Source organism: Leptonotus elevatus, chromosome 2 (assembly GCF_054856555.1).
Source record: "Leptonotus elevatus isolate MCC_2025b chromosome 2, RoL_Lele_1.0, whole genome shotgun sequence".
Lineage (NCBI taxonomy): Eukaryota > Metazoa > Chordata > Actinopteri > Syngnathiformes > Syngnathidae > Leptonotus > Leptonotus elevatus.
In genome coordinates, this window is record NC_141240.1 from 13,857,376 (window position 1) to 13,884,855 (window position 27,480).

Genomic DNA, 27,480 nt, shown 5'->3' on the forward strand with positions numbered 1-27,480 from the left:
TACAAAACTGTGATGCCTTTAATGACTATGAATGTTTTTTTGTTTTTTGTTTTTTAATAAATTGTGTCTTGGGGGAGGGGATGCACCATCTGTGGTGGGAGGTTTAGGGGATGTGTGGATTAAAAAAGTTTGGAAAAGGTGCTACTCAAATGTTCAAACAAAACATTTTTTTCTGCATATTTTTAACATGCGGACTTCTCACAGATAAATCAACACTGCCTCTTTACTGATGCTTCTGCTGCTAAGCTTAAGATGATCTTCATATAAGCATGTGACATCAGTAGATGAATGCCAATTACAGAAAATATATATATATATATAATAATTTCTATGCTATGATCACCATGGGTGTAATACAGTATTAATGTACTTTATACTACGTGATCACTATTAGCATGTACCGAAAACAATATTATACATTTACATAACACACTGACAATTACAATGTTTTTATTGTTTCCAAACACTATAAATGTTGATTTTGAAATTATAAATAGAATGACTGTCAAGTCTTATATTGTAGTTCAAGTTTTTACCAAGCAAGCCAAGAGCCCTAAAATCAACGACTACAGTCTGACTTGACTCAAATCATGTGATTCGAGTCCCCCACCTCTGAGAAATGCAATTCTTACCTTTGGGGGATACGCTGCGTGACTTCTTACTGTCCGAGGGAGAGTTGCTGCTGCTGTTGGGAGAGAAGCTTCCCCTCTTGCCTAAAAGGTCGTCTGGAAATGTACAGACACAAAAAGAGCAGTGGGTCAATGGATGGAAACAATGAATATAAAATCTTGATTGTGCTGTACTACTCTTTGTCCACCTGAATGGATGATTGCTGGGAAATTAGCTTGGGTGCAAGTTAAAAGAGTTAAACAATACCTCCCCAAAAAGTTCTAGGTGCAAAGAAAGAGTTATTGAAGCAAACCACAGCCATCTGGAGATGTGCCTTTTCTGTTGGAGATGAGAGAGGGCCTGAACCGCTTTGGATGACAGATCTGCCTCACTCAGTGTGTGTGTGTGTGTGCGTGTGCGTGTGTGTGACAACAGGACAAGGGTTCTGTCTTGGTATCTCACTAACGCCTTTTCCAACAGTCTGTCTTATCACACGTCTTCCACTCTCTCTGCTTTTTCCAGATGTTGTCCTAAAAACCTATGATTGAATAGCCGCAAAGCTAAAGGTGTTCAAACTACAGGCTGGGGGCCATTTGCAGCCCGCCGTCCACTTTTTAGCGGACCACCATCCGTTTTTTTTAGCGACTTGTTGATTGACACAGTGCGTACCGTTTACCTGCATTGTTGTAACTACACTTTAAGACATCAATAGAATAATAAATAAACATTCTCATTCTCTCAAACAGTCAAAGTTGCCATTGCATCTTTTGATTTTTCTGTGTGCAGCCTTTGGAAGAAAAAGTTTGGACATGGCTGTGAGACTGCTATTTCAATTCCTTGCAGACCACCTTTTGCCCGTATATTTGTTTTTGACCAACACGAATAGCAATCCCTCATTAAAAAATACCTCTCATTTGTTCTCTCCTTCATACCTGAGTTTCTCCCATAAACAAACACATTTCCTCGCCTTTCCTTTACTTGTGTACAATCACAGCACCCCCTACTGCTGCCTACACCTCCTCACCGTCTCCTCCCCTCTCATCCCTTCTTTCCTTCCAGCCCCGTGGTCTCACCTCCACCCCCTCAAACACACCTCAAATCAATATGGGCCTAATCACGGAGGGAGGAGATGCAGACCGCGTCGCAGGAACGGAAAAGACATTTGTCATCTCTCTTGCTGTCAGTTTTTTTTTTCTGCCGCACCTCGCCTTTCTTGCAGACACAGACAAACCACAGCAGCAACTGTTTCCTCTGTTTCGCCCTTTTCCTGCCTTCTCTTCTCTGCTCAGGGGGTATTTTTAGGGATGGGGAGGAGCATTTTGCTTTTTCCTACAAAGAGAGTGGCGGCTCTGTCTCCATTTTAGCAAAGCAAATGCACAACAATGAACAACAAAAACAATAGCGATAGTTTGTAAGAGTTTGTAGACTTCTGTCACGAGCGCGGGCCTTGTCCAAACAAACACTTGAGTTTTGTGCTTTTGGATAACTGCCTGCACTGTCAAAATTTTGTGTATGCCTGGAGATGGAAAAGTTTGTACATTCTGGTGGGACTCACCACTTGTGTTAGCTTTATTTTCAATATGTCACTATCAGGCCACAAGCATTATTATTATTTACAGAAATGATCTCCTTCAGGCTCCAGATGGTCAGTTAGGGGTCATAGTCTCAATGATGTTCAACTTTGGCTTGGCAAGATCCAGATCCATATAAGATGACTGGAATCGCGGATGATTTTAAAACGCCAGCGGGAAGTATTTTACATGTGCAGTAAGTGGATGTGTCAAGAGAAAAGTTGCCATTTGGTCATCCGAAGGTCAAAATGCATTGTAAGAGGTAAACTATTACACTGCAAAAAAAACAATAGTTTCACTACTTTTGGAATGCAGTACTTTGTGTGACCAACAGAGATGCATTACTTCCATAACTTCAATTCTCAACCCAAATAGATGCTGAGTAGAGTATTAAAAATAGCCGATTAGATAGCGGGTGGACAAGCCGAGCAAGCGTGTGATACTGGCATGGTATTCTAAATTAAAGTACCTTCAGGCACTTTGCAGCTCATTTTCACAACATCTGTGCGTGGAACTTAAAATAAAAAAATAAATACATAACAAAACAACTCCCATTTTTAATCCCCTATTTGATGTTGAGGAGATCCAAAAGCCTTACCACACTGGAAACCATTGGAGGGAGGAACATGCTAATTAGCAAGTATACACACACTTCTCAATGAGCTATTTTTTTTTTTGCATTTACAATCACAGTGTTCTTTTTACCTTCTTGTACCTTCGAAAAACCTAGACTCATCCAGGAGTAGCGACAATCCCCATTAGCCTCTATTCTACCTTCCAAAAACGCAAAGAGCATGCTTCCACCCACGCCCGGAGACGCTCGCTCATGATCAAACACAAACTGTACTTGAGTCGTCTCTTCGAGCTGACCTCACTAAAGACGTGCCGTCTCCAGAACGGGTGCCCGAGGGCCAGAGATTTGAGGGCGGCAAGCTTTTAAAGCCAATTAAATGGGGCTTCTTAGAGGACTGATGCTCCCTTTTAATGCCCAGCCCTGAGCTGTGCTAGCGTCTGTGCAAGCCGTTTACTAACTAAGGGTGCTTGCAGTCAAGTTTACTACCCGGGGGCGCTTCCCGATCACGTGCTTGTTATCTTATGTTGTGCACTGCAGTAGGGGGTGGTGATTATTATTTGATCATCGGAGCTGTGATTTAAATTTTTTAAAGTGGCGATCTGGGATGTAGCAAACAGCACTACTAAATTCATCACCATTATGAGTAATATCAATATACTACAGTAAGCTTTATTGTTACTGCTATGATTGACGACATTTACCTGCACTCAATAACCCATTCAAAACCCGAAAATTGGCAAAATTTGGGTTTTCGACAAGCCATGACAAAAATCCACACAAAAAAATAAAAATCCAAATTTGGATTTTTAATAACCCAAATAAGACCCCGGGTTACCCCTTTTGTGACCCCAATATTTCACAAGGAATCTTAGTCTTTTGAGTACAGGAACTACTTGTATTCACGGCGGCCATCTTACGTTGCCACTCACTAAGTGAGCCCAATTTGAATACATTGATTTTTCCACGGTGTTTTGTTATTTTCTATCCCTATAGTGAAAATGCTACATTGTGTCTATATACACACATATGTGCGTGTAGACGTACACAAGCAGAGGTAAACAAACATGGTTATGCAGCACAGAACCACACTTTTGAAGCGAGGAGGAAAATACTTATCGGTAGTATGGTGAGTGACATGAATATACAGTAATGTCTTTTAGTTAAAAGGGGAAATTACCTACATTTGTATAAAGATGTCCGGCGTCGCGGTTTAGATCAGGATATGTATACGGGACTTATTTTCAATGTTTCAGAAACCAGAATTTTGACCTTAACTGGAATATTGACTGCATGTAAACAGTCATTGTGAGCATTGTCCTCTTGTTAACCCACTCCATGTCCGTCTATACTTTGTTTCTCTCTAGCTTAATCCACCCGTTCGAGGCAGACACACTTTCTAGTTTTGCCTCACCACTGTCACCAAAGTGAACACTCAAGTGTTGGATTTGTTTAGTACCGTTTGAAATCTTCCAGTATTGTAATGTTTATGTTGTCAAAAGTTTGGAGGGGACCAACTTAGCAAACCTTTTGTCACCCCTGTTGTCATATTAATCTGAATGGCAGAGCAACTCAACCGTGGTGCTGGAAATTCACAGAAAATTTACCAGTTGAAAAATAATGGGCGCTTTTTTGTGACATTAGCAATAAAATAGGAAGATTTCAAAACACATCTTTTGTAAAACAACGTTTGTGTTCTGTTTGTAATAAACAGCCACATGCAAAGAAGAAGGAACAGAATACACTACTGGATGTCCTCCATTATTGTCCTTTGTTTACTGTCTTGAAATTATTGGCAGGTTACGCAGTGTCACTCTGCTCGGATGGGCCACCATTTTATGCTGACATCGCCGTTCTGCCAAGACGCCCCAAGCTGGAAACGCATCAGATCTGAGTTTACCGTTGCAAAACCGCACAACAGCACGTTGAATTTAAATGTAAAGAAGAAATGGTCCAAGACTTGCTTCGTACCACCAATAAATAACTTGTGATTTGCCTCTATACAAACACACAGAACTGAACCCTCAGCCATGCAACAGCCATCAGAAATGTCATTAGATGTCAACCTTGCAAGTTAACCTCCTTTATAACTGCAATTCATCCTACTGAGAGGAAAAACAGATGAGAAGGAAAGAGCAGATAAAGACAGAGAGGAAACAGCGGGCTCTAAACTGTTCTTTCATGTGACACCATCGGGGCGAACCATCAAGCAAGGCAGCATTCCTTGCTCTCTCCTTCTCTCTCGCCAGTCCGATTTCCTTTCCGCCCTCCTCTCGCCATCGCAGCGAGCGTGCTGACAGCTCAGACAGCCAGACTCCTTAATTCCTCTCTTACTCCGTTAATCTGTCATCTTTATCAGGCCAGCAAGGGGGAGGTGGGTGGCGGGGGCTGCGTGAGGAAAGGCGGGGTGACAGGCGGGGACGTGGGGTGGGCCGCCAGCCGCAGCCCCCCAATCAATCTCCACATTACAGCTGACAGAATGGTGCTAATAACTTATTGATCCCCCCTTCCGCGCGCTGGGGCCTCCGCCGGCCCTGAAAGCCCCGCCATTGATTGGCTTACGGGCCGATGCAGCTGGGCGAGGGAGGGGGCGGGTGGGGGGGGGGGGGGTTCGCGGTGGGTGATGGAGACAGGGGCGACATGGGGGCGCTTGGGCTCGTGCCGAGGGAGGATACGCCACTGCCAACACGCACAAAGTACACAGAGTGATACAGTTGGGCGCGCTGCTCGTCTGTTTTTCCTCCGCCGTTCTTCGGCGTGGAACGGAGGAAATTAAGAGAAGTGGAGCTTAAGAAGAATTATGGGCCGCATGAGGACAAAATATGTCGCTAACTGTTAAGTCATCTGGTGCGCAGGTGGCTGCATGTGTTTAAGAAGTATCCACAAGCCGTAACTTAGCTCATATAGATTAGCGAAACACTTTGATAAACACGGAAGAAGCCGTTAATAATAAGTAATTATTTGACTCGTCGGTAGCTACATTCAATTATTTTCGGATTTCAAGTGGTTGCACACAACTTGCATAAGGGCGTGCTTTGAAAATGCAAATTGCAAGGACAGGATGTATATTTGAAAGAGTAATCATCAGGGCTGAAGGTAACTTAAATAATAAACATGAATTTGTGTTCTTTGCCCAAACTGGGGTTGACTGTTCTCACTTTGCTAATATGCATCTTACATCACCTGTTGCTCGGCAACATTAGTGCATCATCAGAATCACAACAAAATGGTTAATAAAGGTTATGACATTTTTAAAAGCATTCTCACATGATTTTGATCAGAATTTCAACCAAACTGAAAATAAAAAATTAAAATGGGTAGCGAGTTTTTTTTTTATGAGTTAGTATATATAACAGTTTTGAGACATGTGGCGGCCGTGGCTCAGGAGGTAGAGCCGGTCGTCCAGTACCCGGAATGTCAGCTGTTCGATCCCCGCTCTCCCCAAGTCATGCATCGGTGGGCAAGACACTTCACACACATTGCTTCCAGTGCCACTCACACTGGTGCCTGAAAGGTGCGAATGTTTGGTGGTGGTCGGAGAAGCCGTAGGCGCACACCGACAGCTACGCTTCCGTCAGCTTGCCTCAGGGCAGCTGTGGCTACTTAAGTAGCTCATCCCCACCAGAATGTCAATCATTCATTACTTTTATTTGCATCCAAATAAAATGTGACAAAGTGGTGTTTTTTTCCTAATATCCCTCCCACTTCCTCATATATTTCATTAGCCAATCTAAGAAACTTGGGGCGCTAATTAGCGAACCGCCGGACTTCCCATTCTGTCTCCCTCTGTTGGTCATCATTATTTTTCCATGTTTCTTGGACAGTTGTGAGTGAGAAGACACATTCCTGTTGTTCTTCTTTCATACTTGGCCAATAAAGAAGAAAAAAATAAGATTCAGATTCTGATCATCCCCTCAGACAGCACGGTGATCAAGTGGTTAGCACGTGTGCCTCACAGCTCTGACGGTCCGGGTTGGAATCTCTGTTCCAGCCTTCCTTTGTAAAGTTTGCGTGCACCTCCCTGTGCTTGTGTGTGCTTTTCAGCTTCCTCCCACATTCCAGAAATACACTCAGAAAGACACTCAATTGCCCATAGGCAACTTAACTGTGAATGGTTGTTTGTCTATATGTGACCTGCAATTGTCTGGTGACCAGTCCAGGGCTTATGCTGACTCTCGCCCACTGTTATCCGCAAGCCTCCAGCCTAACCCGTAACCCTAGGTAAGATAAAAAATTAGGGGAGACCGGGGCTAGTGGTATCACGGGTAAGTTGTCACATTGCAATTTTCTTGTCCACCAGAGAGCGCAACGAAAAAGTGGAATACTAGTTTTCTTCGTCTAAATGGTCAGGGGTTGTGTATTGTCAGAGAAGAGAATAGCACATTGTGAATTGAGATGAGTGCCAGTTATCTGTTTTACACAACCCAAAGTAAAAAAATTAAACTTCATATATTTTGAAACAGGCGTCGGTATAGACAAATTCTAGCAGCAAATCATGTGGACTCGTGAGAGGAGAGATTCAGGCACTGCTCAGTTTTAAGCTAACTTTAAACTAGAGCAAGTATTAGCCAACATGGTAGTTTGGGGCAACTTGTCTCAGTCATTTTGGGGTTTGTTGTCACATTTGCAAAGAATGGGCCAATGAAAAATGCACCTCTGGCAACTTGGTTTCCATATGCCAAAATTCAGATGATGAGTCTGAAGAGTGAGGAAATTAGTTTGCCAGGTTTTGCTTCATTGTTTAAAAATCGATTTTCCAGTTGTTGGAACTACAGTATGCCCACATTTCAGGACTGGTTTAAGTTTTATGATGAACCATCCATCGATTAACTGAAATGCTTTTTTTAAAAATTCAATTTAATATCAAATTTCCAGTTTAAGGAAAACAAAACAGGCATTTGAGGCTGAGAGCTATGACCTACATTCCCAGCAGTTTTTCAGGACTTAAATCTATTTCATAATATTTTATGTTAAAATTTGCTCAATTACAATGGTAAATTTTCAAGATCAATGATAAACAATTCATCTAGCTGTAACAACAAAAACTAAACTAAACAGGAGAATAAGGATAATTTTGTCCTTGTTTTATTAGTTAAAAAATGCAATGTGACAACTTACCCCATATAGTGTGACAACTTACCCATTACCCATGAGGCAACATGTCACTCCCTCTATTTGATGGCTTAAAACTCTGCACTGACACAAAGTATGAAAATTACATGAATATAAAAAATATACCTAAGACTTTGGTCTTTCATCTCGTATACATTTTGTTTATATATGATGTATTGGTTCCAAGAAATAGATAAAAGCATCAAAAGTGATACAACTAGCCCCGGTCGAAAAATTCCACTTCACTGCTGAAATAAACACAATGATATTGTTTCAGTTCTTTCAGGCAAACCCCACAACAAGGGCAATGTTTTCACATGCACATTTGCCACACACACTTCCTTGTCTATACTCCATAGCATGAGAAATCCTGGAGCATTTCTTTTGTTTCATACAAACCTTTATAATATATCTCATTATAAGTAGATGAAGACTTGCACTCACTATCAGAGTGAGAAAAATAAAATCCCTTTCCTAAACATGCTGTGTTCCAGATTTTCATGCAAATGAAAAACAAAAGATACACTTAAAACCACACTGGGAAAGATGCTCACATATAAACACACACACCAACAAGTTGTAACTGCCTGTGGGAGTCTGTATGGAGGGAGAGGAAGAGGAGGCGGAGGAGGAGGAGGAGGAGGAGGAGGAGGAGGAGGAGGAGGAGGAGGAGGAGGAGGAGGAGGAGGAGGTCCAAAAACACCTTATCTTGCCTGTTTGAGTCTCCGGTCTGACCACAGCGCCACAGTTTACAGTCTCCACAGGCCGCCAGACTCTCAGCATCGGCGCCCATGATCCTCCGACCCCCCCCTCCCCTTCCCTTCCTCCATCCCCCCATCGCCGCCGCTCACAGACCCTCTGAATAGCCGCCGGCTGGGGAGCGAGAGCACGAACGAGGGAGGGAAGGAGGGAGGGATAGAAAGGAGAAGAGAAGGCGGGAGGCAGCCTTCCTGTCTGTCCCTCAGATTTAATTAACGGCCTGCTCCGGCACAGAGACGACCTCCTTTCCTCCCTGCGCACACACACACACACGCATACACACATGCACACACACACACAGGCGGCGCTGTCCGCCACCATCGCTGCCGCCAGCTCTCCCCCGATGCCGCCAGCACACTCATTCATCTCTCTTTCCTCCGTCTCGCTAATTCCAAATGTTTCTTCCATCACAGCGGCTCTCTGCTGTGAGCTTTCTCTTCTTTTGCCTCATCTGCTTCCTGTTTTTGTTTGCGCACACTTTAATTCCACGTTTCAGTGTAAAGTTGCAAAGTTGACAGAGAAGGAGAAAACACTGGAAGACAGACAACTCAAATAATCCCCAGCTCTAAAACTTCCACACACACACACCCACGTGTGTATTTGGACGTCAATCTTAACCTGTGTTGATTTTACGTGGGCACGCATCCGTGCAGCTATCCGCTATTTGCGTGTGCTTGTGAATGTGTGTGCGTCTAATTTCACTGGCAGACAGAATTAGAGGCACTGATCGGATTGGACTTGTTTACAGACACGGAGCGAGGCGTGCGGACAGCCTGTTAAATCGCGCTTTAATGCTCAAACGGATAGATTTTCAGGTCCTGGACCCCCTCTGGCGAGGCCAAACTGTGGTCAGCCCCTCTTTCCTCCGCAGCCCCCCAACACACCTCCAAGCCCACCCTTTGTGACTTCATTCATTAGCGCAACTACTCAACACTTTGATTTGTTTGTCAAGTAAGTTGAGAATAAAGACAGCCTTTGGGTTGGAAACCCATTCCAAATTTTAGGTGTAAGAAGTCACCCATCCATTAGAAGCACCCTTGTACCCACAATGCCTTGCTCTCACAGGTACCGTATGGGCAATTAATCCTGCAGACAAAAGAGATGAGCAAACAGAGAGCGAGGGAATGGAGGTGTTGGGTCTGAGCTGATTTGCCACTTGCTGTGCTAATGGCTAATAGGATGAGAAGAGGCAGGGTCACTCCGGGGGCAAATTTAGGGTGTTACCCACAAATCCACATTTTACATGCGGAATGAAAATAGGCGTGTCATATCTGCTGTTTTCAAGATATTTGTACTATATGACACCGTTTCTCCATCTTTTGAGCCTTCAAGTCAAGCAATCCACAGCTCGAAAACTATATGTATTAATAAAGTAATACATGTACTCAATATAAATTTCTTAATGAACAAATAAATACAAAATAAGATTTAAAAATTTTTTTATTTATCATATCAATTAATGTAATTAATTACAATATTATTATAATTAAATTATTTTTCAAAATTGTTTTTTCTTGTTTAACTTATTGCTGTAATTTAGGTTGAGGTCCAAATTGAATTTCAAGTCACTATTTATTTATTTTTTAAATTGTATTACTTTTTTTAATGTAAATGCTGTGGATTGCTTGACATTAAAAACAATTTTTAAATTCAACTACCAATTAACCGTGGATCACATGTCTCTAACATAAGTGCACCAGGCTATCATTTGTGGAATTGCTAATGCTTTCGCTAAGTGCTGTGCATCTAATAATGAATGAAAACTTGTGCTTTTTGTGTATTTATCTTACACACTAAACACAAATATGTCATTGTTAATTGTTAGAGTGGCGCAAAATACCCAAACAGATCGTGATAATAGCTGATTAGTGAGGTCGTTTTCCAACCATATGTCTTTAATGGCGGCATAATATCCTCACACAGGCAACTTGACAAATAGCTGCGATTAAACGCTGTCTGTGCTCTGTCTGTAAGCTCTTAGCTTAGCACACTACGGCTCTTCTACTCACATGATTGTTTGGATTAATAGCAAACAAAGCTATTTATTCGGAGGTAATTTGAAACAGGGGTTTTAGCCCCAAAATAAATCCTAGCGTGCTGCACACAATGTAGGAAGAACATTAAGAAACAGACAGGAGAGCGACCTTCAGGAAGGAGTAATAAGCTTATGGCAAAATCCCCCAATCGTACAAATTAGAGTCAAATAAAAGAATACTTACATATGTTACAGGGAATCTGCAGTGGGAGTCTGCCAGTGTTGCCACACATACACACACACACACACACACACACGCAACATCACTGGAGGTCCTACCTGTGTGTCCTGTACTGGCATTGTGGTCGGAGGCTGACTGGCCCTCGGGCATGCCATGCTGTCTGCTGTGGTGCAGGTTGGAGATGATTGTAGAGAGGTCACTGTCACGACTGGCGCACGTACACATGAGAGGAAGAGAAGAGAAACAAACAAACCGTTACGCACTTCCAAACAGAAATCCCCAAGTCCAAACCAGTGTGACATCAACTTTTTCACACTCTACTTACAACGGGAAGGCTCCAAATGGACCGCACTACGTCCAAACACAGCAGCTACAGGTGGCTATGTTGTGGATTGGCTCTTAGCTCTGATGTGTGTCACACACACTGGCAGACTACTGCATCCAGCACTTTTGGCTCTCATCCCCGCTCATCTTCCATACTAAGATCTATTATCCAACATATTCACAACCTCTAAGTAGTTTAACAGCTTAAAACATGATTATGCTGCTTCTGAGACAGTTTCAGCTATACCAGCTGTTTGAGCAGAATATTGAAGATTGCACAAATATTCTAATGACTTCAAGTACAACTCGGAACACATTTTGGTGCCAAGGATGTTTCAACGGTTTTAGGGTGTTCTGATATTGCTAAATTCAAAAAGTTAATTGGCACTACTTTTTAAGACATTCCTAACAATGTGGCTAATAATGTACACGTTATGACTAGTGTTGTTCTGATATCGTTTTTTGGCCCCCGATACCCAGTTTTGCAGTATTGGCCGATGCCGATACCATTCTGATACCTGGGTTGTTGTTTTTTTCAACATGAAAAAGCTGCCCTGCCATTGGTTCAGAGAATTCAAGCGGCAATAGGATATCCTAGCTTGGCATGCAGTAAGCACGTCACACACATCAATGAATGTTGTGCACAAATAAAACACAAGATGCTGCATCCAAAGTCCTATATTAGCGTCGGAAATAATAGTATCGGCATGTTACTTGTTAGTGCTTGCCGATGCCGATACCACTGTTTTTATGCAGTATCGGGGCCTCTGCCGATACTGGTATCCGAACAACACTAGTTATGACATTGCCATTCAATTTATGCTACAAATTTGATGAGCCTGTATCTGTCTTTTCAAGCATGTCCATACAGTATTCTTTAATTTTTTATGTAAAATTTTGCCTTTTCGCCTTTTATATGCACGTCATGTCTCATGTGAAAATCAAGCAAAAATTCTGAAAATTAGGCAGTATTAGCAGTAATCAAATGCTAAATTAGGTGACGTCAGAACACAAACACTACTTTTAGTAATGATCGAAGTACATTTTGCATACTGTTAAAAGCACATTAATTATTATCATTACTATTCATTATTTTTGACACTTAATTGTCAAAAATATTGATATCTTAAAAGCTCGCGCAAATTCAAAGAAAGGGAAGTCATTTTCGGACTCGGCAGCCCAGAACCATTAAAATAGCTTTGGCACTTGAACATAAAATGTTGGTGTTATGATTTCCAAAGTCATGCAGTGAAAATAATTGAACAGAATGTAATTTTGTTGATCATTATTCACCTCCCACACTTATTAAACACATTCAAACTTACATATTAAAACACACCTAAATTCAAGTATTCCTTAGTGCTTATCTTATCACGCTCTTGCTCACGCAAGCAAAGTAAAGCTTCAAACTGTTTATTTTATCACAGTTAAAGTATTTATAGTTGGACGACAGACAGAAACCAAAATGTTCAACCAAATCATAAACTGTATTTCACCCACCGAAAGTCTGCTAGCTTAATGCTAACATATGATGCGAAACACAACAGATTTGCTAATAGAAATTAGCCTCAATGTTAACAATGCTAACTTGAGCTATTGTAAATTTATTGTTCTCTTTTATTTCCATTCTGAGTCAGGGGTAACCACAGTTGAGTACCCCTGGCCGAGACAAAGTGTGTTAGCATAAGCATCAGTGCCAACATTACGGTCTAAAGTTGTAATAATAATAATAATAATGCATTGGATTTATATAGCGCTTTTCTATCTAATCAGATACTCAAAAACGCTCCATAGTGGTTGCATTATTTATGCGCTCACACATTCACACTGTGGTGGCGGTAAGCTACTTAAGTAGCCACAGTTGACCTGGAGCAGGCTAATGGAAGCGTGGCTGCCAGCGTGCACCTACAGCCCCTCCAGTGTGAGTAGCACTGGAGGCAATGTGTGTGAAGTGCCTTGCCCAAGGACACAACGACACATGACGTGGGGGAAAGCGGGGATCGAACAGCCAACCTTCTGGTTACTGAACGACCGTCTCGACACCCTGAGCCACGGCCGCCACCGGTTGTGGTCATTGCTTTCTATTACTTTGCAACACACTACAATAAACAGATCATGCTTATTACTTGATGATGTAACACTGCAAAATGCTGTTAGTGTTTAATTTGTATGTTCATTAGCATGGTTCAATCCCCTTCACTGTAAGTGGGAGCCCTAATGCGCAAAAAGTCCATTTTTCCTTCGCCTTAAAAAGAGCAAAAATGGAGTTTACCTCCCTAAGTTGGCTGGTGCTGCCCAATTCCCCATCAATTACCTCTTTCCTCGCCAGCAGACCCACACAAGTGTGTCAGGGGGGTATTTCATTTGCAATCTGATTACCATCCTGATCGCATTAAATGCCATAATGATGGGAAATAGCCGCTTAGCATTCAGGGGGAGTGTAGCAGCCGTGTAGTGGAAGTGTCGTCACACTTAATGGCAAACAGCTTGTGGAAGCAGAGGCTTGATTTCATTTAGCTCCATTCCCAAAAGCAAAGTCTGTATATTCATTATTCTCTCATTCTGTCACCCAAATAAACCTAAAAAAAGGCATTTCCCCCCCCCCCCCACTTCTGTTTGATTTTGTACGCAATCTCCACATGTCACAAAGTATGTCATGTCAGCTCGCAAGTTGATTAAAAGCAGAACAGTCTCCGAAGGGGGTCCGCTATGACTCGGCAAAGCGGCGTTTATGGGACAGAAGTGGTGAATGGTTCTTAGCTGCCACCACTATGACGATGCCACACTGTTTGCGGCTGCTGGATTTGGGTTTTTTACAGCCTCGTGATTACAGGCTGCCGCCGTAATGTCAGGCTGCGGGCCGCCAGGCTGTTTTCCACACGCTAACAGAAAAGATGAAGGGGAGTGTCGAGGGCCTAATGCTGGCCTCGCCGGTCATTTTTCAGTCACACACAGAAGCAATGACTCAGAAAACAGTCAGACAGTCACCTAAGCAAGGAGAGCCTTGATCGGCCTGTCAACTGCAAACGTTTTGCAATAATGACAGACGTCTTTTAGGGATGTTAAGTTTAAACTTAGACGCCGTCCGTGTCTGGGAGACCAACAATTTTTATTACAATGGAAAGGCGATGCAGAAGTGATGTTTGTCTTACTAGCACCCACAAATGCTCACAAACAAATGCAGCCAAACTTTGCAAACCTCCCTCGCCCCATCGCTCAAAGTAATCATGATAAAACTATCATGAACTTCTCAGGGAGGTTCGAGGTTTATTATCCTGTGGCGGGTCGGCCGCTCTAAGCCATGAACGGCAAGGGCATTGTTAGTGGAGTAATTAGCGCACTTTTCCTGAGCTGTCCCGCCTGGCCTAATGAGGGACTGAAGCCGATCTCCAGCACGTCTGGCTGCCCTCAGCCCCGCCCCCTTTCCTTTCAGTGGATGGCGGCAAGGTCACACCCCCCGCCGGGAGGATGGCGAAGCGGATGGAGTTTAAGACCCAGTCACCTGAGTCAGCACTCCCACAGGAGCTCTAAGGATGGGAGCCTGGAGAGGATAGAGTGCGAGGTATTATATTAATGTTGGGTCTGGCCGCTAATAAGGACATGATCCGCCATTTTATCCTAAGCTGATCACCGAAATGGTCAACTCCACCCTCTCATCCTGAACCACAGGAGAGACTCACTGACCCAGGCAGTGGGGTGATGATTATACAAGTTTGAATATCAAGTAAGCATTAAAACAACATATTATAATCATGTTTGTTGTCCAAGTGAACATGATTTTAATAAATAAACAAAATAGTCTGGTTGGACACAATCCTTCCCAGCACAATTTTGTGTGTGTCTTCACCCATACATCAGGAAACTACAACTGAGAGCAATCCAGACAAACAGGAAAGCACTCAGCATGCACACCAAACAGAACCCCGCTGAGGCCTTGGCATGCCAAGTTTGAGGTGGCGATGCTGGAGGTCACAGTATGAGCTGGCAAGAGCTGGCGGCGGAGGCACCCTGACGCCACGTCTCGCACCGCCACTGGCAAAGTGCTGACAGACGGACTGCGGGGATGTGAAGGTGGAGGAGAAAAAGCCACTGAGACAAGAGAGAAAGAGGTCAAAAGCAGAATGGAGCGTGGAGATCTCCTCGAGATGGACCCGACAAAGCAGCCGGAACACACAACCCACTACAGCATTCAAATTCTAATACAAAGTTCAACCACAATCAGTTCTGTGATGCTGCTCCAACTTTGATTTGATCTGATAGAGGGAAAAAAATATCAAAGGAGAAGTACTGATGCAGCTCGCGCATTTTATTTTCCATTAGTGCAACAGTAATCTACAATGAAATCAAGCACTAATAAAATGTAAAACAATAACACACACCGCCAGTCACAGTAGATCCAGATCAAAGTCCTTCATTCACATAAAGTTGCTGGATGCCTCCAGCCATCAAGACAAAAACAGGAAGGAGAAATCTACCAAAACAAAACGGTTAGCAGCGCTAACATGGTTTACACGTGATGTGCGCCGGCGGCTAGCATGATGTGACATCACATATGAGAAGCTCACTGGCAAAGGGGAGGCCGGGGTAGCACGTGCCCCTGCTCAAATGAGATTGGACCCCGCAGGCGCCAAATGATTGACATATCACGGCGCCGGCGCCACTACGCCGCACGTCTTGCCAATGCAGCCTCCGAGTTTTTTCCATTAGACGCCTACTAATTGTTATGCCCCTCCTGCAAAGTCGGTGGCGCTATGTACCACAATATGTTGTAGTCCGCTTCAATAGGAGTCTGCAGAAGAAGATTCTCCCGAGTCCCATCAAGACACTTCAGATCAGAAGTCTTCAAACAAAGACGTGAAACAAAAAACAGAAGTAGTAGTACAGAGTGGCCTTCCAAATTAAAAGCATAGATTTCAAAATAAGAGATTTAAACAGCACACCCAAAACACTTACTCACTTTATACATATGCCCTAACATTTTTAGTCTAGAAGTGGGGGGGGGGGTGGGGGGGTGTTTAATAGCAGGATTTTAAAACATTAGTAATATTATGTGGTTGTACATAAAGTGCTAGGAGTAACAAATTTCTTCTTTTCTTTCATAGGGTGTTTGTAAAATGAAACAAGAAAATATGACTTGCTGAAACAAATGTCTAATTTAATTTAATGTTAATTGTTCATTGTTCGAATATTTTGTCCAGCACATTATGGGCAAAAATCTCCTGTGTGCTATAATCCAGCCATGCATTTCCTGAACCGCTTACATGTGCTATAATATGTACTTAAATGAATTTCAACATTTAGAGACTCCGTTTGAAATTAATTGTTTATTTAAAAAATATATATATTTCGCATAATCTTTGGATATGCATACTAAGTATCGTTGGCCCCTCCCTGCCCCCCTATTTATAAAAGTCTGGCTCCGCCACTGGAGAGGCTTCACCCAAAATTATAAATACAACCTTTGGGGTGTTTAAACTTCAACACAAACACATCTTTAGAACAGTATTGAATACCGCTCCTATAAAAATATAGCCATGGACATGGCAGAAAAAGTCTTCTGCAGCACAAAAAAAAAAAGACTACTGACCAACTGTGCACGACATACATTTTACATTCTGCTCATGCAAGTTTTTTTCTTCTTTTGGACAGTAACTGTTGTGCTGCTTGCAGCTATGCAAGACAGCACACAAGCGAGAGGCAAGCAAGCAGAGGTGGAGGAAAAAATAAAAATAGGAAAAAATAATATGCAACAGTCACTCTTCTTCACCTTAATGCTGTTCCTCCGCACAACACACAACATGGTCACTCCAACTGGAACATTGTCGCTAACTTTGACCACGCACATTGCTCGTCATTGACCCTCTTGCTTACACTTTTTTTTTTTTTTTTTTTTACATTGTACTGTGTTTATATTTCGTTGTTAGAAAACTCAAGAGAATAATTCTGTAATGAGTTCTCAGAGATCAAAAACATCACATCACAAGCTGATTTCAAATTTGAGTTACTGCAACTTTTTTGCCTTGGAAAACAAGCTTCGACAATACCAGAATGAAAAAAAAAAGCCATAAAGCCAACCCCTGAAGCTCAATAATTAACACTTAGAAGAGAGACATTTCCAGTAAATTCACGCGGTCCGTGACCCCTTCTTGGAACAAGGTAATGGCACAGTTGTTCAATACGGCCACAAGACAAAATGTTGAGTGCGTTACAAACAAACTGTTAGCGTGGTATTGGTCATTACTCAGATTGACAACAACGTAACCACGCACAAATATGAACCAATCCTACGGGAAAAGGCCAGCTTTTTCAGAAAACACAATTATATTAATTGAAGTTCAAGCCTTCAAACGGTTGTACAACACTGAATAACTGTGGCTGATTAAGCCAGTTGTCCCCCTTGAATTGGAAAGTAAAACCCACCATTTAAACACAGCTTCTGAATATACATATGTTTAGTTTGTTTGTTTAAAAATAAAACCCACACGCGCACACACAATTAAATCATTTGCATAAATGTTCGTGCCTACCTATGGATGCATTGGAAATGATACATAATGTAAAGTAAATGGGCTGGAACTTGCGCCATGAAGTCAATTGGCTCATTTAAAGTAAGGTCCCTGGCCTCTTTAATATCTGGTTTGCCACATTTAGTATGGCTATTAGTTTGTCTGATGTGAAGTACTGTAGGTCTTAAGAGTGCCCTTTCTCACAGTTTTTGATTTCCTTATTCAGTAATATTATCGACATTTCTTCTAAATGACGGTGATTAAGCGGTAAATGATGTGTTCTGGGTATGTATATATACTTTTTTTTTCCCCCTAAGGAGGTTAAACAGAAGACATCAGCATGCTCCAGAGATGGTTGATGGGTAATTACACAAACTCTTTGTCAGCACTTTTTAATCAATGTTTAAATGAACTGAAAAATAAAACAGTAAGTCCGTTTTTTTTTTTCCTTCAATTGAGTAAATGAAAGCTAGTCTTTCGATAGAACTGCAATTTTTTAGTTTGAGTAACCTGTGGCTCAAAGTGAATATAAAGTGAAGAACTGAAGAGATAAAGTCAAAAGTGTGGTTTCTTATTCAGTTTATTAAGTTGTACAAGGTTATGTTAGGATGACATATTTTGGACAGACACATGCGGCCTCAATTTAGATGAAGGTTGTCGCATTATGAGATGCCACTTTCTCTCACACATACACACACACACACACATTCAGGCGCCCTGTATTTTTCACATCCATTGGCCAAATCCAATTTGTTAAGACCCTTCTGCGACTCACTTACGAAGCTGCGGTCAATGGAAATCACATTTCTGTGATTGGACATCCCATTATCCCTTTCGTCCAGACCTGCATGGGCGGATAAAGCGGGGCCGAGACGGATGCCCAGGACAGACCGGAGCTGCGGCTCCAGCGAGTCCGTCGCCTTTTGAAAGGGTAAAAGCCTGACATATTAGTCATAAGTGTTCTTTAAATTCATTATCATCTTAACGCGCCAGCGGCGCAAGTGTCAGGGGGAGGGGAAGCCCTCTTAAATGAGGTTAGCGGATCCATTTAAAGCGTCACAGTTGGTGTGCTGTCCACTGTGTCACACGCAAGTCTCAAGACATGAAAAACATCCCCGCCGCTAATGAGCTTGCACAAGCTGCTAATAATGCAGCCGGGGACTTTCGGAGGCTAATCAATGAACGGCTTCTGCATTATATTTATCCACACTGTCAAATTTTAGAATTGCACAAATCTGTTTGGTCAAGCATCAAATGATCACAAATTCATGTGGCGCCGCTTTTAAAAGTCACATGAAGGACTCGTTGCAAAGTGTGCACAATTGCATCTCATTCTCATCCATCGAAGCGCAACAACACGTTTGGCTCATCGCAGTGAGACGACCTCAACCTGACCCTCGCCGGGCCTGTGTATGATGTATTACTGAGTGACATGGGTGTGAAGTGTTGTTGGCATTTAGCATTTAGCAGGGCAGCCCGCCATGCCTATAAAGCACTCGGGGAAACCCTGGTGATTATTATCAAATAGTTGTGTAAATGAAAGTTTGCTGAATCGTCCTATTGGGTTGTCATGATTGGAAAATATAGCAATAACATGTCTATTTTGTATGTTTTTCACATGTACATAACGCACAGCAAATGATTCTCTCTGCATTGAACCCATCCACGTGGAGCAGTTGGATGCCATGGTGCCAAGAATCCTAGATCTTGTGTCAGCACCTAAAAATCAACCTTACATATTTTTAGCCGGGTGAAACTCGAGTCAACTATAGGGAAGGCCCACAGGCCCAAGTACAAACTCACACAATAAGGCCTCAAAGTCGTAAATGTACAGAGAGGCCCATGCTGGACTCAAACTCAGGAATCTTTTTGCTGTGAGGCAGTACAGCTAACCACTTTTTCACCAAAATACGGCATACTTCTTCCAGGTTTAATCGTGATGTGCACTCCTCCAGTTGCTTATAAGTTTTAAGCATTCTGACTTCCTCCCAATGTGATGAATAGAATTGCGTGATTGTGGGCCAATTGTGTTTGCTGATGCCAAACAGTGCAGTTTTTAATTTGTGCAGGGTTGCTTTGAGGCAGCACAACTTCTTCATACCATTAATCCTAGTCTCATTTCTTCTGTTTGTATTAATTAATCACTTCATGTGCTCAGATCCCCCAATCTTGTTAAATGGCCTGCAAGAAAGTTTGTCCATCAGGATGAGCATAAGCTCCGGTGGTCATTTCCCTATTTGGCACTCGGGTTGCAAAAGTGCAATAACATGATTTGAGGTCATAGCGACTAATGTATTATGTGTGGGAAAAACGGATCAATGACTCAACATCATGTCACAATGCATATATTGAAAAAGGAACAAAAAGCCTTTCGAGCAAAAGCCACAAATAAGCTATTGAAAGGTACGTTGGTGAATGAGTCACATATCAAACATGACGTACCTCTTGCGCACTATACTGTAATGAAGCTCGTCCTCCTGCTTGATGTGGCCGTGATCGCCACTGGCCCGCTCGCTCCCTTCACTGTCATCACTGCTGAAGATGGAGGCCAGCTCCTTTTTGGGCACACGGTTGGGGGGCAGCGGTATGGTGCGCTTCTCAGCCAGGCGGCCGCGATTCTGTACAACGAGGCACACAAAAGGGAAGTGAGTACTTCACGCATTTAGCATGAAACAAAAGTGCAAAACTTCAGCTGACCGTTGGATCATTTCAGTTACGGACGTCAACAGCAGTGGATCAACAACAACAACAACATGAGATGCACCCAGTCATTGTAATAAGATCCAAAAATGCATAACATGCTCATTTCTGGGCTTGATATCATTCCCATAAACAACTTGTAGGTCTGGCTGAACAAACGAGTGCACCTTGGCTAATAACTGCAAAACACAACATCCTTGTGTCTTATTCTGTTCTTGTCAGCAGTCCACAATGGTTTGAAATGATGAAGTCCTTGTAGCTTATCCGCAGCCTAAAATAAAATTCATGGATAGTCCCCCCTCCCTTAGTCCACTGTGTAGCTTTACCTCCAGCAACTACATGTAATATTTTAGAGATGGTGCTCTTGGTTTGCTTGTCCAAGCCACAACTGATTCAGGGTCACCAATAAGTTTTTGATTTGGAATAACCATTTTATGTTCACATTATATGCAGCTCTGTAGAAATCACTTTTACACCACTGCAATCTAAAATAAACATTTTGTTGACATAAGACCTCCTTTACTATGTCAGATGGAGCAACTTGGCCTAATCAACTATCAATAAAGCATCACCACTTGACTTTGTGAAGGTGCGCCACATGTTGTGGACATCTGAAATATTCTCACTAGACCGGGGATGTCCAAACTATGGCCCGTGGGCAATTTGTGCCCCCTCCATCTAATTTTCTGTGGCCCGCAGAATATACAAAAAATTACTCTGTGTCAAGGTCTGATGTATAAATATTAATCATTCTCAAGTAACTGTTTAAAAAAGTACTGCTCAGTATAATTTCACCTTATAACCTTTAACGCAAAGCTGCTATTCAGCAGGGGGGGTTCAACTAGAAAATATAAATAATAATAAATAATTGCTTGATTTATCGATTTCAGTGTTTTTAGTACATGAAAGTCAAAGTATTTCAAAGTGGCCCCTTTATCCTGCTATTTTTCTGTATGTGGCTCTCGAATGAAAAAGTTTGGACACCACTGAAATAGACAAACAAGCTGGAACATTTAGGACAGTGGTTCTCAACCTGGGTTCGATCGAACCCCAGTTTGTATCAGTCTCAGAGGTTCATCGAAGGTCAAGACACACACCCGACTCAAATGATTCATGATGATACGCTTCGCTGCAGGTGATCATGCTGCATTGCTTGGCCTATGTTTGCTGCAAGGATGCTGATGGTACGTCGTGTGATGTCTTTATTATTGTAATCGCTCCATACTATGTCGGGAACAAAAAGAAAGTGGTCAAACGAATATGTGCAATATGAATTTGCATGTTGGTGTTCCTCAGGGTACAATTCTAGGCCCTCGGCTGTTTTCATTGCATCTGCCCACAGGCCAGATTTGATTAAAAGGCTACTCTCACTGCTCGTTTTGTCCACCAGTAAACCCTATACCTGTCTTGAATTTGAAAAAAAAATCAGGGTTCGTTGAAATGCACATAGGAAACTGGTGGGGTTCAGTACCGATTTAGGACATCTGGAAGTGAAGCTGGGGGACCTTCAATAATCATCTTGGTTCAATCAGGCAGATGGAAGGGAAAAGAGCGAGAGTGGAGGAATGAAAAGGAGAAAATTGGACGACAGCAAGAGAACATAGACATTTGGGGAAGGAATGGAGCATGTATTGGTGTTTGTGCAAGAGGCTACAGGTCAAAGAGAAAAAAGAGAAGAAGAAGAAGCAGAAAAAAACACATGGTGAGTAAAAATTGTGAGAGAGGTCTCCACAAAAGGAGGTGGGTGTGAGAGAGTGGACATGGAAGTTAAATTCCTCCCTCGTTTCTGGCTTTCTCTGTACGCCGACGTCTCTGCTTCTACTCCCGGACGCCTTCCAGCCCTGCAGCTATCCCTTCCACCACACGCAATCCCGCTCGTCTCCCTCACCCCCTTCCCTTCCTCTCCTCTCCCCCTCCTCGCCTCGCTTCTTCCCTCCCAGGAGGCACTGCAGCGTGAGTGGCAGCCAGGCAGGCGGCGGGAGGAGGAGGAGGTAGTTGGGGGCTCCTAGCCAAGAGGCAAACAGGTGCAGCCCCTCCGGAGTCTCTCAAATGGCAGACATTAAACAGAGTCGGGAAGGGGAGGGAGCGAGCGGCGGCTGAAAACATCCCCCAGGATGAGCAGGCCACAAACTTCTGCCATATTTCTGCCTTTACAATCCCTTCATTGGCCACAACAGAAAAAGCACTTTGCCCTCCTTTTTCTTTCCTGTCGCTGCTTTGCGCAAGCATTGCTCTGATGCTGGAGGACAGCGTGCGGAGCACTTTGTAATTTGAGTTGGTGGTTTGTGCCGGGAAGGGTGGGAGGCTTTGTAAATATGAACCGATCCACATCACGTCAAGCACAGCAGACCAAAACACTCGCATCTGTTCAATGCAAATTCTCACAGTCAAAGTCCCTTTATTGCACTTGTTAAAAAGGAAACACACGTGTGCCCTGTGCTCCTCTCCTACACACACAAACCCACACCTGTTCCTGGTCCTCACACATTGCGTTTCCCCTCCAAAGTGGGGGATTTTACTCGGAGCATGCCAGCAATATAGCGTACACAAGAATAGCTTGTCTGAGCACACTTGTGACTAAGACTGCGAATGCGAGTGTGTAGACAACCACCCACATTGACTGTGACATAGCCAGGCTGACAGTCCACCGTACCCCACACCACCGCACACACACACACACACACACACACACACACACGCACACACACGCGCACACACACACACACACACACGCACACACACACACACACACACACACACACACACGCGCACACGCACACACGCACACACACACACACCCTTGCCTCTCCCGGAAAGCCCCAATCCTTTCTTTAGTGGCACTGACGCAGAACTTGGGTTGAGCTCCCACGGCTTCCGGCAACACTTCCGCAACACAGGGGAGGGCTCGCCAAAGCAAAAACACCGAGCAAAACACACCCCTGGCAGCCCACGTAGGAGCCGTAAAAGGAAGGATGCACACACACACAAACAAACACACACCATTGTGTGTGTGTGGGGGTGTGTGTGTGTGTGTGTGTGTGTGTGTGTGTGTGTGTGTGTGTGTGTGTGTGTGTGTGTGTGTGTGTGTGTGTGTGTGTGTGCGCTGAAGCAACCTTGCCGTGTGTGGTCAGCCTCCTTTCAGACGCGGAAAAAAGTCTCTCATAAAAGTCCCACTAAAAGCACCACTATGAATATCGCCTCCCACGCGTTCTCTCTGACAGTCGAGCAGCCAACGAAAATATCTGGGCTTCGCATTCAGACATTAAAAAACTCACATGCATGCGTATGCTGTTCGCCATCCATAAAATACGCCGCAATCACAGAACGACGCCGACACAACACAACCTAATAACCACTTAAATTGTTTGAGTTTGATCATTTTAACAGACGGGCCACGCCTTACAGCGCATGCTCACACATGTCAGCAGCTGTCAAATGTTCAATTGTACGTAAGTTCATTCATAAACAATGCATGTGCTTAATACATTCAAGGAAGCATGTGTTGAAATAGCAAAAAATAAACAGCGTACATGATTATTGCACAAGTAAAAGTGTTATGTTTCGTAGATATTTTTTGCCAGCGACCTTGAAAGGTTCCGGTAGGCCAATGATTTTTATTAAAGTGACAGTAAGGAATAGTTGTGCTGCCCCTATCATTTTAAAGTTGAACTATATTTTAAAACACAATGTTCGAGATGAACAATATCAACATAGACTAAGGAAGCCAAGCAAATCAATACACAGCACTAAACTAACAAAACATAACATCACATGAGCTCATTTTTGCTGAGGGCAGACATGTTAACTTCAAGTAGAACAGGGAATAACATCCTTGTGTTATCATTTGATGTCAATTGGGATGTACCAATACTACTTTTTTCAGACCGAGCATATACATAATTACTTTAAATAGTCAACATAAACTGCCAAAACCTGATAATGCTATTGCATCTTGTAATTTGTAACTATTATTCAAAACATAAACTTCCATTCAAAATGGCATAGGTTTCACTTAAATATATCACTAGTTACTTATTATACACATAAAGTAACCCTATTCCACTTGCCTGGGATGTATTTTATGTTTGCTGCTTCTGTTGGGCTCGCCTTGACCACCAAGGTAGCAGCGTGGCGCACGTATACAGATAACACTGAAGAATATGGCGGTATAGACCTACACCTGTGAGTATTGCTATCTCAACGTTCTGTATGTCGCCGCACTGTTTGTGTTCAAATATTTATAATGTAATTGCTTATACCACAAGACTGACACTATTCCTTAGTCTCTCTATAGTGCTTCACAGTATTTGTTAGCATTAAACTAGCGGACTGTTGCAAGCAGAAGATATGCGTTTGTTTAAATATTTTACATGTAACTAACTGTCTTTGTATTGTGTTGTTTAAATGTAAAGTTCAATTAGGAGTGTCAAACGAATTGAAGTAAGCACATGATGTCTTTTTTAAACAAATGCTCACAGTTTGTCTGATCACCATCAAATTTTGAACATGTTCGAAAGTTCTTTGCAACAAGAAAAAACTTTTTGTGAACCTTTGACCAACGTCTTTGCAACATTTTACAACCTTGAACTGATTGAACTGGTGATTAAGCTACATAAAAGAACATATACTTTTATATTTTTGGTGTCATGATAAATTGATGAATTCTTAGCCACGGCTTGACTGCAAACAAAGCAACAAAAGCGTCTTGTTTGTAATCGACAAAACGATACACAACTTTGACAAGCAAAAGCGCTGAAATTCAAATAGTGATTATAAAACAATCATTCTCTCTAAATGTATTTCTGACTTTCAACTGCACTCTTCTTGGTGGAAAGAATGAATAATAAGGGTGGTTTTTTTTCTTCGTTTTTTTTCTTTCCCTCACTTCCCTTGCGTTATTTCCTGAAAGGTGGCCTGCCGCTGGCTCCAAGCAGCATTAGCAAGCTCACACCCTCCCACACACACACACGCACACAAACACACACGCGCGCACGCGCACACACGCACACATGCACACTATGGTAGCCGCCCGTGACATTCCTGCAGCTGCGGCGCTAGCTCCCCCTCGCACGCGCCCCCCCAGCAAACTCCCTAGGGGACGAATGCCTAATGAGTCACGCGCCTGTCTGCCGTTACCTCGCTGTGTGTGCGTGTGTGTGTGTGCGTGTGTGTGTGTGTGTGTGTGTGTGTGTGTGTGTGTGTGTGTGTGTGTGTGTGTGCGTGCGTGCGTGCGCGCGCGTGCGTGCGTGTGTGGGCGGGATGGCGGGCCGACTTGGCGTGAGCGCTTTGGGGAAGGGGGGCCGGGTGAAGAGATGACAGGGAAGGAGAAGGGTGGGGGGGCAGTGTGCACAAGGCATGAGGGTGGGGTGAAGCGGTCATTACCACGCTCAAATAATAGCTCTGAAAAAAGGCCAAAACAAACAGCATGTCCTCTGTGTACGAGCTCGAGGTCCACTTCATCACCACGTACAAATTCTTATTTTGTTTAGTCTCGCCACCTTGTGCCTGGCCCTGGCGCGCGGAAACCGAGGTGACATTTTCACAGATTCGTACACAGGAACCGTCCTCTCACTGCGGAGTACGACCCATTTTGCGTCACGAGTTTTGATCGACACGTAAACACCGTGCGACGGTTTCTGCCGTGACGTCACCCAAGCACCGCGCGATGAAAATCACAATGAGGAAAGAGAAAAACGTGTGGCCGTTGCCGTTTTTTTCTGCTTTTTTTTTTTTTTTTATATATATATACTTGCCGTGGATGGATTGGTTTCATCATCATCATCATTTTTTATGCTAAATAATTTTTAGTCAATCAGCACGAAAGCCCCGTCGGGATTTTATCGGGCCGGCGCAGTACCTACCCTCGAGTAAGACCTCTGCTCGTCCCCTAAGTTCCTGTAAATGTGGCCCGGTTGGGAAGGCTCCTGCAGTGGAGACGCGCACATACTGGGCTGGCCCCGTAAATTTACCCCGAAGTTCCTGCGGTGCAAACGCGGCTTTTGAGACGCTGGAGAGACAAATTCATTGAGACCCGTGACCAAAAAATAAAATGTCCGAACAACTGTATTAAATACAATACAAGCAACACAACTTACAGTATAGTTTAGACACAACAAATAGGGTGGGAAGGGTGTAGTGTAAAAAAAATCTGGTCTTCAATTCAAATGCATTTTGGTTGACGACTTGCCTACAAACATGAACATTTTACACAGCAGTACCTGTTGTTCCACTTCAATCCTGTAGGTGTCAGTAGCACACTTTCAAGCTATTGTCAACTGTCAAAAGAAATCAAGAAGAAGACATTTCCACCATCTGTGGACTTGCCAATGCTAAACACAATGCTAACAAGAAAGAAATGTGTTTCTCTGAACGCTATGTATCGTCATCTGTGCCAACAACTTTTTTTTTCAAACGAAACAAAATAACCAGCTGTTCACCCACTTTGCACAAGTGCAGTGATGGAAAAATCGCCCCTCAGATTGCGGATTACTTCAACTGTATGAGATCACTGTCAGACCGACTGAATTTCTTCTCCTCTTTAAGCCAGTTACTGGGACAAACTAGCCTAGGATGCTCTAAAACACTTGTTAAGTGTTCAGTCTGAGCCCGCTCGAGCACGTCACAGCCAAAATAGTCATGGCGGAACACAACGCTGTGGTCGTTTGTGTTTTTGTGTGTTTGCGTGTTGTTGTAGGTTGTGGTACAAACACATAAAAATGGTCATGGCTGCCTGGGTTTCATAACTATGTAGATGAAGATGAACCTTTTCCAAGTATTTTGACTTTCAAGTGCCCCAATATACGAGTATATCTGGAATCAAGCCATTGCTTGGTTGATTCCTTGCTTTGTATTGCCAGGCAAAATTTGAGGTATGCGAATTGAAATGACGTGATGAGAAAATGGAGCAATTAAGGTATGTAATGCCTTTGCACGAGGGCAAGGACAGCTCCAGTCACTGAAGCACTTTCAGCCATTTATTGAATGGGACAGACAGTAAAACACACAAACACAAAATGAGAACACTCACAAGGACTCCAACTACTGACATAACTCACAAGGCCACGCCCCTTAAAGGAACACCAACACTACATACAATGCATAAATACTACAGA

At 43.1% G+C, this 27,480-nt stretch overlaps 1 protein-coding gene across 4 annotated transcripts in view; it reads right to left on the reverse strand.

The window, feature by feature from the left end:
• samd11 (sterile alpha motif domain containing 11) overlaps positions 1 to 27,480 on the reverse strand; it is a 61,760-nt gene that overhangs the window by 25,195 nt on the left and 9,085 nt on the right. For 2 of the 4 annotated variants that reach the window (XM_086069303.1, XM_086069302.1), the window contains exons 3-5: positions 20,111 to 20,286; positions 10,937 to 11,046; positions 633 to 725 (exon numbers count right to left, since the gene is read on the reverse strand). In XM_086069303.1, coding sequence (XP_085925429.1) covers positions 633 to 725; positions 10,937 to 11,046; positions 20,111 to 20,286 — 379 coding nt within the window. Of the gene's footprint in view, positions 1 to 632; positions 726 to 8,576; positions 9,367 to 10,936; positions 11,047 to 20,110; positions 20,287 to 23,166; positions 23,184 to 27,480 lie in introns of those variants that run through there. The other 2 variants (XM_086069305.1, XM_086069304.1) reach the window with 2 other exon arrangements.